Source organism: Corvus cornix, chromosome 2 (assembly GCF_000738735.6).
Source record: "Corvus cornix cornix isolate S_Up_H32 chromosome 2, ASM73873v5, whole genome shotgun sequence".
Lineage (NCBI taxonomy): Eukaryota > Metazoa > Chordata > Aves > Passeriformes > Corvidae > Corvus > Corvus cornix.
The window spans coordinates 70,323,635-70,338,993 of NC_046333.1; the positions used below are offsets into that span (position 1 = coordinate 70,323,635).

Consider the following 15,359-nt stretch of genomic DNA (forward strand, 5'->3'; position numbering starts at 1 on the left):
TACATTTGACACAGGTTTTACAGTGCTTTATTCTGAACAGTAATTAGGTAAACGAGTACTGAACATATGCAGCAGGCAGTCTTTAGATAGAAATGAAATCTGATTACCATAATCTCACGTGGAATTTGAAGACTAGCAATTACAATGTTAATTTCACTCAAGTTGAAGTCCTTATTTCTTTCTCATGCTTCAGTCATTAAGTAACTGTAAGGAGTTTCCTTAATGCTGAATCCAGAGCTAGAAATGGCAGATAATCTGTGCATGAAAAGTGTGGCACTTCCAGTATTAATCCAACTGTGTTCTAGCCTTGAATTGCATAATGTTCTTTTCCTTAGGATATATAAAACAGGGTTCCTCATGGCTGCAGTGAACTTGTCCCATCTTCCATGTCTGAAGGGAATGAGTCAAAAAAGGCCACACAGCAGAGTCCAACCTCCCCAGTCTGGGAACTGATGTAGCTCATGGTGAAGAGTCTTCTGGAGACACATATTGTCCCCATTATTTTTGCCTCTGGTGTCCATAGGCCTCAGTGTGGCTGCTGTTTCACAGGTGCAAATTCTGATGCCAGCCTGAACTGTTGTAACTATGCTGCAGAACTTGTGCACTGCTTCACTGCGTGTTGGCAGAGTCTGGTAGGACACCCTGGACCACCAGAGTGTGGCCAGGTACAGGGGGAGAGCTATCATACCACATGTCCACATTTCCCCTTTTAGGCATTAGAATCCAGAGAGTGTGAGTCACGAGGGAGAGAGGTTTAACTAGGGAGCAGGAATGCAGCTATTCCTCCTAGAGCCCTTTCCAGCTCCTGGTCTATCTTAAATCAGGCTCTCAGTTCACTTCATTTTGGGAAAAAAGTGTCACAGAGGAACCAAATGTTCTTGTTGCTGAAACTGGGATACTTCTCAATAAAATATGGTGCGTTCTTCACAGTGGAAATTATTCTGCTACAGGGGAGAAAACAAAAGGAGAGAAACTAGTTCTGCTGCATATGTAGAGTACATTGTATTACTCAGCCAATATATGAACCTCTTACATTTCCTTTCAAAGGTGATAGTGAGGAAGAAAAGCTTTACAGGAGTGTGCACCATCACAAATGTAATTGTGCTTTTTCATAATGAACGTGCCCCACCTAAGGAGAACAGAATCGGCCCGAAAGAATCACGTTGCGAGTTTTGTTGTGTCTAAACAAAAAGATAAATGGATGGTCAGCTTTAAATTCATCTTTGTGTTGCAGAATCCGATATCCTGGTACCTCTCGGGAGTCACCACCTTGTTCATTTACTTCCAAGGAGACTTTATGGATGATCTTTGACACAACCACACCTTTTGTCTCACACATCTCAGAGAAATCTGATGCACTTTCATTGAAGATATTTGTCATTCCCAGGCTTTCCAGAAGTGGCTTCAGGTCATAGTCACCTTCCACGCTAAACTTTGGAAGAAATACATTCACTTTGGTGTTGGCCATCATGCTGGGATTGGTCCACTGTAATAATGTCTCAGGGGTCAGTGCCTTTTCCAGCTGAAAGCATAAGGGAACAAAGGAAATTAATGAGCAGTCCAAGGAAAGAGAGAGAGGGGGAAAAAAGACCATTCCTGAACTTGTCACTCCTATCAAGACTCCAAAAAATAAATAAATAAATAAATAAATTCACAACCATAGCATTCAGGCTTAACACACTCTCAGTTACATTGATGAAAGTATGATTGAATCCATGGGACATGCCTCTGGAGCAGCATTTCTGCATGCGGTCTTGTGGCAAGCTTTAGATAACCAATTACCTCAACAGCCAAATGAAGGAACCTGAGGAAGACAGTCCCTACCCAAGTTACACCTGGCCAACTGGCAGAGATCCAAAAGTCTTTATTCCTGACCCTACAGAGTAATGAAATTGCTGGTATTTGGGACAGAAAATCCAAATACAGAGCCTGATCTTAAACAAACATGCAGCCGTCCACGCAATTTTTTTTAAAACTGGAAAGGGAGGAAGCAGAATGTGGGTCCACAACAAGCTGGTATGAGGAAAGGCCTCACTTGCATTTTATGATAGGTGTGTTCCATAATTTACTCCAACATATAAAAGTATCTTACAGCTGCAAAGACAGATTCTGCCTGCCTTTAAAATTTGTGGCTAGTTGCAGCAAATTACAAAGGAGACTTGCGTGATCATCAGTTTTTTAATCCTTAAATAATTTTAGTATTAATTAATATTATTAATTACTTAGTCATTAATAAACTTTGAAGAGGGGTGAAAATATGTTCTAAAATTTTCACAGAGAAATTACATAAGAAATTGTTGTTCTGTAGGAAATGCCATATTAATTTTCACATTTATGTGCAATTGTAATTAAAAATGTCTCGTTTTCAGGCACCTCTGCTTAAAATTAAAACTTGGAGAAGTGTAAGACCTTAGTAAAATAAATCATGGATACATGTCAATTGAAAAAAAAAATAAGGACACCAGAAATAAGGGCACCTTCTACACTTTATACTGCTTTCTGTGCACTCCTTATCTAGAACAAAGCCTCATTTACAGCCTCACACGTGGACATGGTGAAAATGATGATGCCACAAAGACTAGGAACAGAGAAGCAGAATGAGAAGGTAAATTCACAGGAAAGTTATTTTTTGTTTCCTTATGCATTGCTTCTAAATAACAAAAATCTTCCATAAACATATGGCATTATATGGGCTGTTTCCAAAGGAAGTATCATAGCAATTCTATTTTTTTCTCTCACCTTCTCCAAGCCAGTGGTCTCATCTTCAATCTCTTTGGGCAGGAGAATGAGCATGCTTATATGTTTGTTAAGGCATGGGAGCTCAAGAATGGCAACATTTAAATCTTTTACATAGCCCAGGCAAAAAGTAGCTTCCAGATTCATCATCTGCACTGGTTTAGTTTCAGTCTGCAAAACACAGAGGAAAAAAATCTATCATTCCTTTTAATTCACAGATACAATGGTGGCAGAAGAAAGTTTGTAAGCTTGCATGGAAGTGGTAGATTGAGTTACCACCAGAGAATTTGTTGGCTTTCATAGGTAATGAAAGCAGCAGTGAGAGACTGTTGGCTTTTTACAGTAGGCAGCTTTGCAAAGAAAAGTGGAACAGAATTCTAATTAATACAATAGCAACATATTGGGGATGTGCCTTAAAGAGCAATTTAGCTAGTATTGGTGGCCCTTCACGCCTTTTCACAGAGTGCTACCAACTACACTGTCTATGTGGCACTGTAATGCTAGCAAGCGTCAAGCACTGAGCACAGTTCAACAGTGAAGGTCACACTGTTCAGACCAATAATTGATATTTTGGTTCAGGAGTTGAAACAGAATCAGAAGAAATTTCAGGCTCACCTAAATCCCTAAGTCTTTGCTTTTGAACAAAACAAAACAAAACACTTTATTTCATAGGGAAGATTTAAAAACTGTTCTGTCCACACGAAAACGTTCAAAATTCAAATTCAGTAGAAAAATGTTACTTTAGGGGAAAAAACAACCTTGAGATGTTTCACTTAAAAATCTTAGTGTTGATTGTATGATTTTAAAACTTTTTTAGCTGGAACTATTGGCTTATGAAATAATTTATGAATATTTTCAGTGAACCTGAAACTCTGACTTTGTTCCTGCATCTCTCTCTATATGTATGTGTGTGTATATTTGGAATATAATCTCTTTATCTCACAAATGTTGTGCAGCTTTGTATCTTGGCTTAAAGTTGTCTGATTACAATGTTCATCACTAGTCACAGATTCCTGAATGCACCAGCCACAGGTGCTACTCCCACTTGAGCCTCATGGCTAAGCAGGACTGATATGCAGAGGGCTGCAGTCCTGAGCTTGACTAGAATGAGGAAGATTGATGGGATGACATCTCTGAAGAGGAAAACACAGGGCCAGGCACCTAAGGGATGTACTCAAAGAGGTGACACAACTGCACACATTTCACTAGCTCAAGAAATGCAATGTGCTTCACCTCTGCAGGGTTTGGGATGCAGCCTCTTGTACCTGCAACCTTCCAATCTCTTGGAAAAAGCCACCCATGCACATGAATGCTCATCTCCTTGCAGATAATGGATGCTCCTGACCACTTATACTCAGCTCATGTTGTCTAAAAATACTCCCAGGACAGTCTGGAACCCTTGCAACACTGTGTAAAATTAGATAGAGTCTAAGAATGCCATGGTAATAAACATTTCTCATTTTCTCTTGTTAGCTCAAAGTTTGCATTTTCATGCGAGGAAACAGCACCTTTCTTTTTTTTTTTTTTTTTTTTCAGAACATACCTTGTTGACTTTAAAAGGACATTCTTTGATCTCTGCCTCTGGGAACTTCTTCATCCAGTTTGTGACAAAATAAGCTGCATTAAGTAGAAGGATCTGAGTCTGGTCACTTACACTATCCTCATTCAAAACAGTCTCCATTTTTCCTGTGAACAGGTTTAAGATGGTTGTTAATACAACAATACATTAATGGTATATCAATTGCTTTAAGCTAATATGGTAATATTTCACTGAACTAAACACATTTGTGTCCTGCATCTCACAGATAAAAGATTTTATTTCTAACAGAAAATTTCAAAAAGGAGCACTTACTTAGAAGCGCATCTTAATTCTTGATATGGGGTTTGGGATAGAGGCAGATCTTCCAAATGACATGTTTCATTGGTTTATATCGCATGCAATCAAAACTACATCTCCTGCTTTTGTTCAGTACCTTAAAGAAGGTGCTGAGTTTTCAGCGCAATTCAACAGGTTTAAGTGAAAAAACATTTGTCATTTGGAGAGCAAGACTTGAAGGGAAGTTTCAAATTAGCAGCTACTCTTTTCTAGACTGACACATGAGAATAAAATAACCGGGATAACAAAAAGTGCTGCTCAGATTACAGTCAATAACCAAATACCGCTACAGACCTCAAAAGAGTAGGTGAACGCCATGTCCCACTCTCTCTGTTTTAGATCTGCTCGAGCACTGCCATAAATGACCCTGAATTCAGAGCACTGGGGAGGCAAGTCCTCTCTTCGAGCGGCACAGGCAGGGCGAGGTGCCTCCCCATGGGCACCTGTGCCAGCCTGGGAAGGACCGGATTCGTGCGCGGTGTTTCCATATTTGCACCACACGAGGGCAACAGGTGGCAACCAACCCCAGGGCCACCTCTGCTGGGGCTTCCACAGGACAGCAAATGAGAGACCCACATCTGCTTGTGGCACCCTTGCTGGCAAAAGCAGCTGAGATATTAATTAACAGCCTGGAATTCAGAGTCCAACAAGAACTTCCCAGTACAATGAAGCTTTTAAAGGAATTAGAGGGTTCGATGTTTTGGTTTTACATGTTGTGATGCTCCACAGCCAGGACCTGTCATTCTCCCAAACCATCCTGCTGCAGTCAAATGTGAGCAGCTTTCCCCAAGGCTAATACAAGGTCAATCTCACATTTCTGCCTTCAGAAGTGCTGCAGCAGTGAAGTCAGTGATTTCAAAACAGGCTGATGCTGCTAATCCTCATTAATGCAAATAGTAGGCCTAGTCTGCTTTCACTATGTATTTACTCCTAAAGACGTGTCACCAGGCTAAAGATCTTTCTCTGAAGAGGCAAATAGCATCCCCAAGGTTAAGCTGTACCCACCATCAGTTAGCTCTGAAAGGGATTTGTTGATCTTTTGTCGGGTTTCCTCAGTTTTTTCTTTGAACTCCACTAATTCCAGTTCAGATGGAAAAGGCCTCTTTGTGGAGTTGACGAAGTCCTGGAAGACACAAGTAACCAAAGTCATGCTTGGTTAAATGCCATTGGGTAGCTGAGGAGTCAATTATTAGTCGAGGAAGCCGTTACGTAACCATAGGAGACAACAAGGACGCACGCCTGCATCCAGCACATCACTCCCAAGGTCATCTTCAGTCCGATGGTGTTACATCAGCAGCTGAAGTGACTTGGACATTGCAGGAGCGACCATGTTGCCAGAGTTTGACAGGATAAAACAACCCTCAGTCCAGGCCTGAGCACGACTGAGATAGAGGCCACAGTCTGCTCCCATCATGTCTGTCCTCACCAGGGGAGACATTTATTGCTCTGGATGGGTGCCGGCCTTTGCTGTAGCAGAGGCTGAACAGCAGGTGATCCAATCACAGCATCACTGCAGCATGTTGAGCTTTCTGAAATATCACTTTTAGGCTAATGTTATCCTTGCTTGGAACTCTACTCAAAGACAACTTTGGCAAAAAAAACCCCAACACACACAGCATTTTTCTCAGTTTTTTGCAAGGTTCATAAGTTAAAAGGCCAAACACCACCTTCTTCACTTGTGTTGCTTCAATAGTCAGGCTTCTGCCTTCTCAGGCACATTAAGAAAACTGAAGCTTAAAACTAAAGCAGTAATTACTTGGGTGTGTGAACTGGACACACACTTGCACCACCAATTTTTTTATACTCATTTTCACTCATACTTGCAATGCAAAGACTTTGATGTGGCATAGAAGTTATGTTGCACTCAAAACCAAACTCACTAGTGACCTAAACCATATTAATGAAAGAACTAAAAGTGTTGTAAGAGTTGCACAGCTTGGGGTCAAGCAGCAGACTCATCCATCCTCCTACAAACCTTTATGGCAGCAGACAATATTATGCTGTTTATCATTTGAGTCCAGTCAACCAACAGCCAAAAGTAAGAGAATTTATTTTAAAAAACATTGCAGTCTGACACCATAATCCATCAACATGATGGCCAAGCAATTCATAGCACCAGGGTTTTCCTGCAGTACTTACTGTGGTAGGATTGAGAGACTTGTCTACAAAGAGCCGTTTGACCATTTTCAGTGCAAAGAAAGAGCTGAGTTTGGAAACATCTGAAGTTATTGTTTGAAACCCGAAAGAAACATCTTTGACATCTTGTAAATGGAGCACCTGTTAAATGAACATGATAAAACACTAAGCATCTTTTATTATTATTATTATCATTATTGTCTAAACATTCCTAGCTTAGCAAAAAATAATGCTAGTTTGTGACCAGAGCTGTGGCTTTTTGTATTTAAGCTAATGACAGAGCTTCTCACTGTTGTTACTCAAAAATCATTTATGTATTTGGCATGCTTACATAAATCTAAAAAACCTGATCCTACCAGAACTTTTTCCAAATGCATTTCTTTCCTATAAGCAATCCAAGGAAGCTAGCAGAGCTGTTCATGATGGCGATGTGACTTAGTCAACTAAAAATCCATAGTACAGAGTCATAATGTTTTTGCCAAACTCACATTCCCACCCAAAATCCTGAAGTTTTAAAGCCAGATACGTGAGAGTCCCAGATAATCTCCTTTCTAGAAGTGGGCTACACCTTTAAAACTGCTTGACAGACCATCAGGTTTTCTGACTGCTGTGACTAATACATGACATCACATGATATCTCAGCAAAAACTGATCAGATAAAGATAACTGTGTCTGGTTTTGTAGACACAGTATAACTGTGGGTAGGGCTGCTGACCCACACGTGGCCACCTCCCAACTCCTGGGAATGACAAGTCCAGTTCTAGGAAATACTGGGGTAATGATGCCTTTGTTCGAAAATAACCCTATAAATATGAATTACAGGTTTTAATGCCTACTTATTACAGGATCTTTGATGGTGGCTGTTTCATTACAGGAAGCCTGTCCAACCCTTCTCACCTGCCTCAAATTCCCTCATGAGGCACAGCAGGCACTTGTAACCTTCTTTTCCCTTTGTACATCACTCCTGCTCTTTTTCCCAGAACACATCACACCTTCACATACAAAATTGCTGCTCTGCCTTAGTCACCCCTCCATGTCCTCCCCTCTCCTTGCTCAGCGGGAGAAGAAAGAAATAAACTCCCAACACAGCAGCAGCAGAGCTCTCATAGCCAAACTCCAAGTCCATTTCCTTAGAAACAATGTTCTCAACTTATTTCCTTTTTCTCCAACAGTTTTATCTCTTTGCATATTAAATGCAGAAGGGTTCTGTGCCTGGGAACTAGGCTGGAGGAGAAAACTACTGCAGCTTCTCTACCTTGGAGAATTTTTGGCATAAGTTTGTTGACTGATGTTCCAGAGTACAGCTGCCAATCCGGCGCCTTTTGAATCTAGTATTTAAAACCCAAGTACAAACTCAGGGGCAGGCAGAAGCTAGAATAGACATGGAAAATAGAAGATATTACACTTAAAAGCATACCAAGCTCTCCTTAGCATCTGTAGTCAGCACTTTTTAAATACCACTAGAGAAATATGAAACGTAAGTGCGCTTGTGTAACAGAGCTCCATTTGTGGATGTGCAGGTTAACTTGTTATTATGGAATGGCTCAAAGCAAATTGCAGACACAAGTGAAAACAAAATAAGGGCAGGGTAATATTTTTAACTTTCCCATCAGAACGACAATGCTTGAATTTTGAAATGGTGAGGGAGCTTCAGGGTACCATTTTAATTTTAATTATTTTTTTAAAATGCTGTTTGGAAAAATTTGCAGTGCTTACAAGATCCATCCCTGAAAGTCTTCAAAGCCAGGTTGGGTAGGGTCCAGAGCAACCTGGTCTAGTGGAAGATGTCCCTGCCTATGGCAAGGGGGTTTAAGGTCCCTTCCCACAGAAACCATTCTATGATTCTATGATTTTCATGGACATATTCTGTGAACAGCACAAGACTCCCTGTAATCTGTGGCATAAGTAAGGGCACAGAAGGCTGTGCTCATGGGTACTTTCAGTGAATGAGAAAGTACATGGAGGAATTCCCAAGGGAGGAAAAATACATTCAAATATGTAGAGAGTCTCTTTGAGCCAGGTGATAATCAGCATACAACTGCATACTTAATTTGCATTTCATGCACCTTTAGGTAACTGCAGAAACCATGGGGACCCTCACTGGGATAAAAAGGATCCAGCTCAATCTCTGCTTGCACAGAGGCAGCAGACAAGGCTGCCGGGCTGACTCCCTGCACCACAGTGTGAGCTCCATAAACTGATTGAATCATGACTGCCATGCTGGATCATGGAGCTGGAAACCCCTCGAACATCATGAGCTGCTTGTAAGGAGAAACATGGATGAAATTGTGCCCCTTCCACTGCACCCACCTCCTCTTCACAGTACTGCTGGAGAAAGGGGAAAAGTCAGTGACAGGGCTGCTACACATACTTGCTGCTGACAGCAATGGCAAAATCATTTTCAATTCTGTAAAGCTTAAGCATTCTTGAATAATAAAATAACAGTTACCCAGAAAATGCAGTGATCTGGACCGTGACTTGTAGCCAGAAACACTACGCTAAAAGGAGACAAGGCTTTAATACATCTGTAAGGACTCTGCCATGTCCACTTCCACCTTGTACATGCTTGAAAAGATTTTTCTTTAAGACAGAGTTGCAACCTTTTGCTGTGCAGGGCCATGGAGTGTGGAACCACTGAGGAAATTTGGAGGGATGGTTTGAAGTTTGTCTTACACAAGAACCAGACATCCAGGAGAACGTTAACAAGAGTCAGTAAGAAAGACACCTACAACAGCCATATAATTTTGCAGCCACAGAACAGGTTGCTGACAGCTTACCTGTTTAATTTGGTCTGCAGTATCACCTTTCGTAGCTTTATATGCCAGAGCCAGAGACGTTGAGGTACACAGTGGGGAAAAAATAATATTGGCTGTTTTGTCCTTCTCACATAGCTTTTTGAACATATCAACTGCAAAGGCAGTGTTCGCTAGTTGCAGAGCGTCCATTGTCATCCTGAAATGAAAAAGGGAAAAGAGAGATGACTCAGGTTGTAATTCTAGTTCCTGCTGTGCTGGGGCTGGGTTAGAGCACTGAAAGAGGCTGGCACCAGTATCTGGACTGGGTGTCGAGGAGAGGAGAGGAGAGGAGAGGAGAGGAGAGGAGAGGAGAGGAGAGGAGAGGAGAGGAGAGGAGAGGAGAGGAGAGGAGAGGAGAGGAGAGGAGAGGAGAGGAGAGGAGAGGAGAGGAGAGGAGAGGAGAGGAGAGGAGAGGAGAGGAGAGGAGAGGAGAGGAGAGGAGACATTCAGTAATAGCCACCATTGTCAAGTGACAGTGGGCAATGCCACGTTATGTAGAGCCAGTATTATCAGAAGCACTTGAGAAAATCTGTGTAGGTCAGGGTGACCCACACACACTGAGTCAGATTGGATAATATATTCATTTAATCTGTTTTTAATTGATACTCTTAAAATGTGCCAACTCAGAAGGTACTTCACCTAGGCTCTGGGCTCTCCTGGCTCTGACAGGTCTTTAATGTTCTCATAACTTCTCTATCTCTTGCTTCATGGCTAATTGTCCATTAAATCTTTAGCTTTGGTACATGTCCTTCCTCTTAGGGTTGATTGCCCATTATCCCTGGCCTTGCTAGAAGTCTCCAGAAAGCTGTCTGGTCCTGTAGGTTGAGATTGTTTTAGAAACTTAAAGGAGGCCTTCTAAAAAATACTGCTGTGTGCCCACCCATCACTTACACTGTTTTAACTCAAAGGTTGTCCTAGCCACTCTCAGTAACTGCAGTTGCCACAGGACTGTTACATGACCCATGCAGTCAGGAATGGCAAGGCACAGTTGCTGCTGTCCATGCTCTGGGAAAGCCAGAGACTATTCCCATCTTCCAAGTTGCTTTCCCATACCTGAAGCTGCACTTCAGTATAAGCACATTTGTGTAGATTCAAGCCAACAAGGGTGAACCACAGAATTTCAGTCAATAGCACAAGTCTGGCTTTAGACCAGCAATCACACAGAAGATGACCCCTTTGGCATAGTGAATTTGACACTACTATGCCCCCAATACCATGTATCCCTAAAAAAGAGGAAGCTGTTAAAATTGGTGCTAAACATCTCCATCAAAGCTATTGACAGAGACAGAAAGGAAATGGAAATTCTTGCATGTGTTCTACTTCCCAAATGTAGCTGAACATCTGACACCATTGTACAGAGACACTCTAGAGCAGCTGTGGTATTTGACAGCAGTAATGACTTCCAAATAATTTGTGGTAGTTATAAATTTTTATAACTATTTTTTTGTGGGAGTAACAGAACAGGCATGTAATTTGCCTGCAACACAGTAGAGAAAACACTTTGATTTACTCATAAGACCTGTTTGACTACAGAAGGCCTTTTACAAAATAAATGTCTTTATTTTTATTTTAATTAACTTATACATGTTCTTGGATCTATTAGGTAAGGCAATTGTTTTATGTGACAGCTAATTTGTTTTAGGCTAAAAGATGCAGTATAAAAGGTTAGTGAAATTCACAGCATTTAATCAAGTTAAAAAAGAAAAAAGATATACTGGCATTAAACCAAGGCTTTTTAAGTCAGCATTTGAAAAGCACACCTAACCAGCCCTGCACTCTTGCAAAAATATTCTGACTGTTGGTATTAGCAACAAACTGTTTGCTAACAAATCCCCTCCCACTGGGGGAAGGAAAAAAAAAGAAAAAGAATTTGTCTTAAAGACAGCAAACAATGAACATATTTCACTGGAGAAATTTATCTCCACATAAAAATACAGAGGAGCACGCTTCGCAACATCCAGAGGTTTTGCCAGACTCTGAATTCAGAATGGGTCTGGCTGGACTTGTCCACCTTCCAATCAACAATCCACTCTGGCAGTCTCTGGCAGCTGCTTGGTAAAGAGAAATTTTCCATGAGAGATTCCGTTTTGCAGCATCAGCAGGCATTGAGCTGATGTCATAATGAGGTTCAGGAAACCTCTCAGAGATCTTATGGGTGCAAAGAGAGGACCAAGTGCCAGCCCAGCACTGCAACCATCCACCTCATTTATGTAGACACAATTTCTCAGGCATGAATGCAACTAATTACCAGAAAAGTCGAGCTTGCCAGCACCTTAAAGGAGGAGAGCTTTAGGCAGGACAGTGGCAAAAGACAGAACAAGTTTGAAGGACTGAGACTGCTGTTGAGGGAGTAACTTGCAACAACAGGGGCAAAGAAGCAAACATAAAATCATTCCTTAAAATGCCTCCCTGCCATTTCTCATCACAAATGTGCTCTTTTGTGCCTGTGCGTGTCTTAAATAAATTCCCCTGCATAGGCTACCAACCTTATCTTTGCCATTAACTCAACATTCTCTCATGAACACACGTATACTGTGTCTGCTTCTCAGTCCCTTTCTCTCTGCCCCACCCCACACCACCAACACCCCCCAAAATTGAACATCTGGGGCAAGTACTAACTTCACAGGTATTTCTTACTGAGCAACTGGTGGAAAATTACCCAGTGAACCAAGAATGCGTCATTCAATAAACATCTACCACCCTCAAAAAGACAAATAATACAAAGAATCTCACGAGTCATGCCATATACCTGAAAAAAACTTAATTTGTTAATGAAGTAAAGTATTTTATTCAGTATTGGCTGGCATGATATTATTCTATTTAGGCCTCTGGATCTTCCTTACAAGCTAAAAATCAACATGAAATCATAACCAATTAAAATACCCCTTGTTCCTTTCCAGCCTAATGTTGACTTTGAGATGTAGATGCGCTGTGTTTCACTTCCTTGGGTTGCAAGACATTCAGAGTAAGAAAATAAAATAGGAAATTTTACATAATTTAATTAAACTCTTCTTCTTATGCCAGTTAAAAGCTGTACCATGGCTTAAAAACTCCTCTGACCTCATTAGTAACTCTGATAGTATTAATGTTCGATCCTTTTTTATAAAGTTTCAATGTTTCTTTTCAGTGAGAAAAACAGGAGGTATTTCATGGTGAGCCATTTATTTACCTTTGTTTACCCACTAACTGCTGATACTCTCAAAGCTTCTTTCATGCAGAGTGAAACTCTTTCTGGTAGTGGCAAAGCTCTCCATTCTAATTTCTTTCTTTTAATGCTACTATTGAAATAAGGACCATTCAGGGCATTTTGTTGGGAAAAAAAGGTCAGTTGCACCCTTAACCTTGAATGATTGGCTGGATAGTAAATGATAATGTCTATTCCACCATCTTTTTCAACCGGTCAGTCAGTTTTTTATTCTCCATTTATTAATGACTATTATATTCCATTCTATTCTATTCTAACCATATTCTTTTTTATCATTATTATTATTATATTTAAGAGCTCACAACATTCATATTACTGAAAAGAACTTACAGTAAAAAATCTTAAATCTCTTTAAAGCCTTGAGCACCCCAAGCCTTGCAAGTCCAGTAAAGCCAGTTCCAGACAACTGAGAAGGGTTGAGGCTCCCAGTGAGAGGAAAGCCCATTAGCTGCCCATTAACAGTCTCAGAAATCAGATGTAGCTCCTGAGTCAGTAATCACAGGGAACCCTCAAACAGGGAGGAGTCAAAAAACTGAAAATGAAATTTTAAAAAGGCCTGCTGCATGGGTTCTTGTTGGGTCCCTCCTTTCCCAGGAAAGCAGGATGTCAGCATTTACAGAAAGGCCCGCAGCAGTGGGGCATCTTCTAAGCACTTGGAGCTTGCAATCCGCCCAGCTTTATTTAAAACTGACTGTCATAGCATGAAAGAAACATTTTCAAATACAGAAGGGAGCTGAAAGGCTACTGAACCAGTTCAGAAAAACCTGATTTAAACTTTTTTATTGGTATAAGACAGCATTTTTGCTTAGTCACTCGTGGATGAAACAACAACTACAACAACCGCACCCACCCCCCCCCCCAAAAAAAAACAAAAAAAAAACCAGGAAAGCTTTGTTTACTATCTGCTTACTAAGGGTAAATCTAAATATAACTTATATTTAAAATTATAATCAAAAGAATAGCAACATCTGAGTAGAAATGTCTGACAAGTCAAGCTAGCTGTATGGCAGGAAAAATCCGATAAAACAGAGCAAGTATTTATTTTATTCTTGTCTCAGTTAAACAGTCCTTCCAGGAGAAGACACCTGTGGCAGATAAAGCACCAACAATGCTGGCCATCCAGTGCTGGGGGTTATATTGGGTCTATATCTCAGGAACTGTGAGTGCCAGCACTGTAGTCTCTCCAGTCCAAACAAAATTCCAAAAGGACGAATTATATGAAACAACCCACATGCAAATTTCACAAGTGAGGCATTAATATGAAACTAGATCAAGTGTTTAACATGACCCCACTTCAACTCTTACTCAGCAAACACAAGAAACAAAGGAAATAAAAGATTTCTGTGAGCCTTTTCTTCTTCTACAGAAATGACAACTCTTCACCTGGGAAACTACCTGGATAAAAAAACAAGGACATAATTTCCTCTGAACAGACATTGAGAAATGCAAGATATCAGACTGATGCGGGACCAGAGCACCCCATATGGTTGAGGAAAAAGCACTGTCAGCAAAAGAGCAGGGAAAGTCACTCCAGGAAGGAAAGAGAAACAAGCCACTGCAATAGGCTTTGTTGTACTTCAGTAGCCAATGAATTGTTCAAACTAAATGGTCGCACTGAAAATAAATTTGTAATTACTAGGCCTAAGTTCCTGTCCTTCACTTTAAATGAGTGCAGATTAGTCATTTGGTTAATAACTTGGAGCAAACAGAGCAGAGCGCACACACCTCTGCAGAAAAGGAGAGGAATATTCCTCTCTAGCAGAGGCTTAAAAACCAACCTAAATCATACTTTGGCACATGGGTGATTTTCATGGCATCGTACACAACCTGCTTTTTCTGATATGGGAATAGCCATTTGCAATAAACCACAATATTTTAATAATTCCTAATGCCCATGATGTCTCACCTGCCAGATCTTATTCACTGCTTCCAATGAATCTTTCCAGGGAGAAAGAAATCTAGCATAGCAATTGCAGCAGTTTTGAAATGAAACCAAAACACTGTCATTTGGGAAGGCAAAAAAAGCTTCTTCAATTCCATACGTACATTTTCTGTTCAAATTTCCTTATCCCACTCCCTCCATACAATTATGTTTCACAGCCAAGATTTGTTAACTATTAGCTCGGCATAAATTAAAATATCAGAGAATGAAGAAAAGCTGTACTTACTTTGCAAGGCTATAATCCTGGTAAACGAATCAATGACCTGAGCACAGCACGAAGAACCAGCTGCCCGTGCTGAAACCTTGCTGAGCAGAAGACTCTGTTACTTGACTACTCATTGACACCACTCCCACTTTCCCAACCTCAATTTGTGCGCACACACACACACTCCCTCTCACTCTCGCTTTTTTTTTCCCGTCCCTTAATCACTCTTCGAGGCAACTCCTACATTGGAGGAGCAAAATGATTCACACCAGAGTTGTCTTTGCCTGCCCAGCCACTGAAGACAACAACAAGCTCTGGCAGGAAAGAGCAGCCCTGTTTGTTGCCTTCAGCAAGCACAGTACAAAAGGCACCAGACAAGAATGAACGAAGGCTATGAAGGAGAAAATGCAGGAGTTGACGAGCAATTAAAAGACCTTCTCAGCAAAATCAGCACTTCAAGAAAC

At 40.9% G+C, this 15,359-nt stretch overlaps 1 protein-coding gene across 1 annotated transcript; it reads right to left on the bottom strand.

Annotated features, from left to right (window-relative positions):
• On the bottom strand, positions 1-15,045 carry SERPINB5 (serpin family B member 5). Its single transcript, XM_010413339.4, has 7 exons — positions 14,917-15,045; positions 9,526-9,700; positions 6,752-6,889; positions 5,618-5,735; positions 4,280-4,422; positions 2,740-2,907; positions 1-1,522 (listed from the first exon to the last, which is right to left on the bottom strand). The coding sequence occupies exons 2-7, from the start codon at positions 9,697-9,699 to the stop codon at positions 1,130-1,132; spliced, it is 1,134 nt and encodes a 377-aa protein (XP_010411641.1). The 5' UTR covers position 9,700; positions 14,917-15,045; the 3' UTR covers positions 1-1,129.
• Positions 15,046-15,359: the final 314 nt, after the last annotated feature.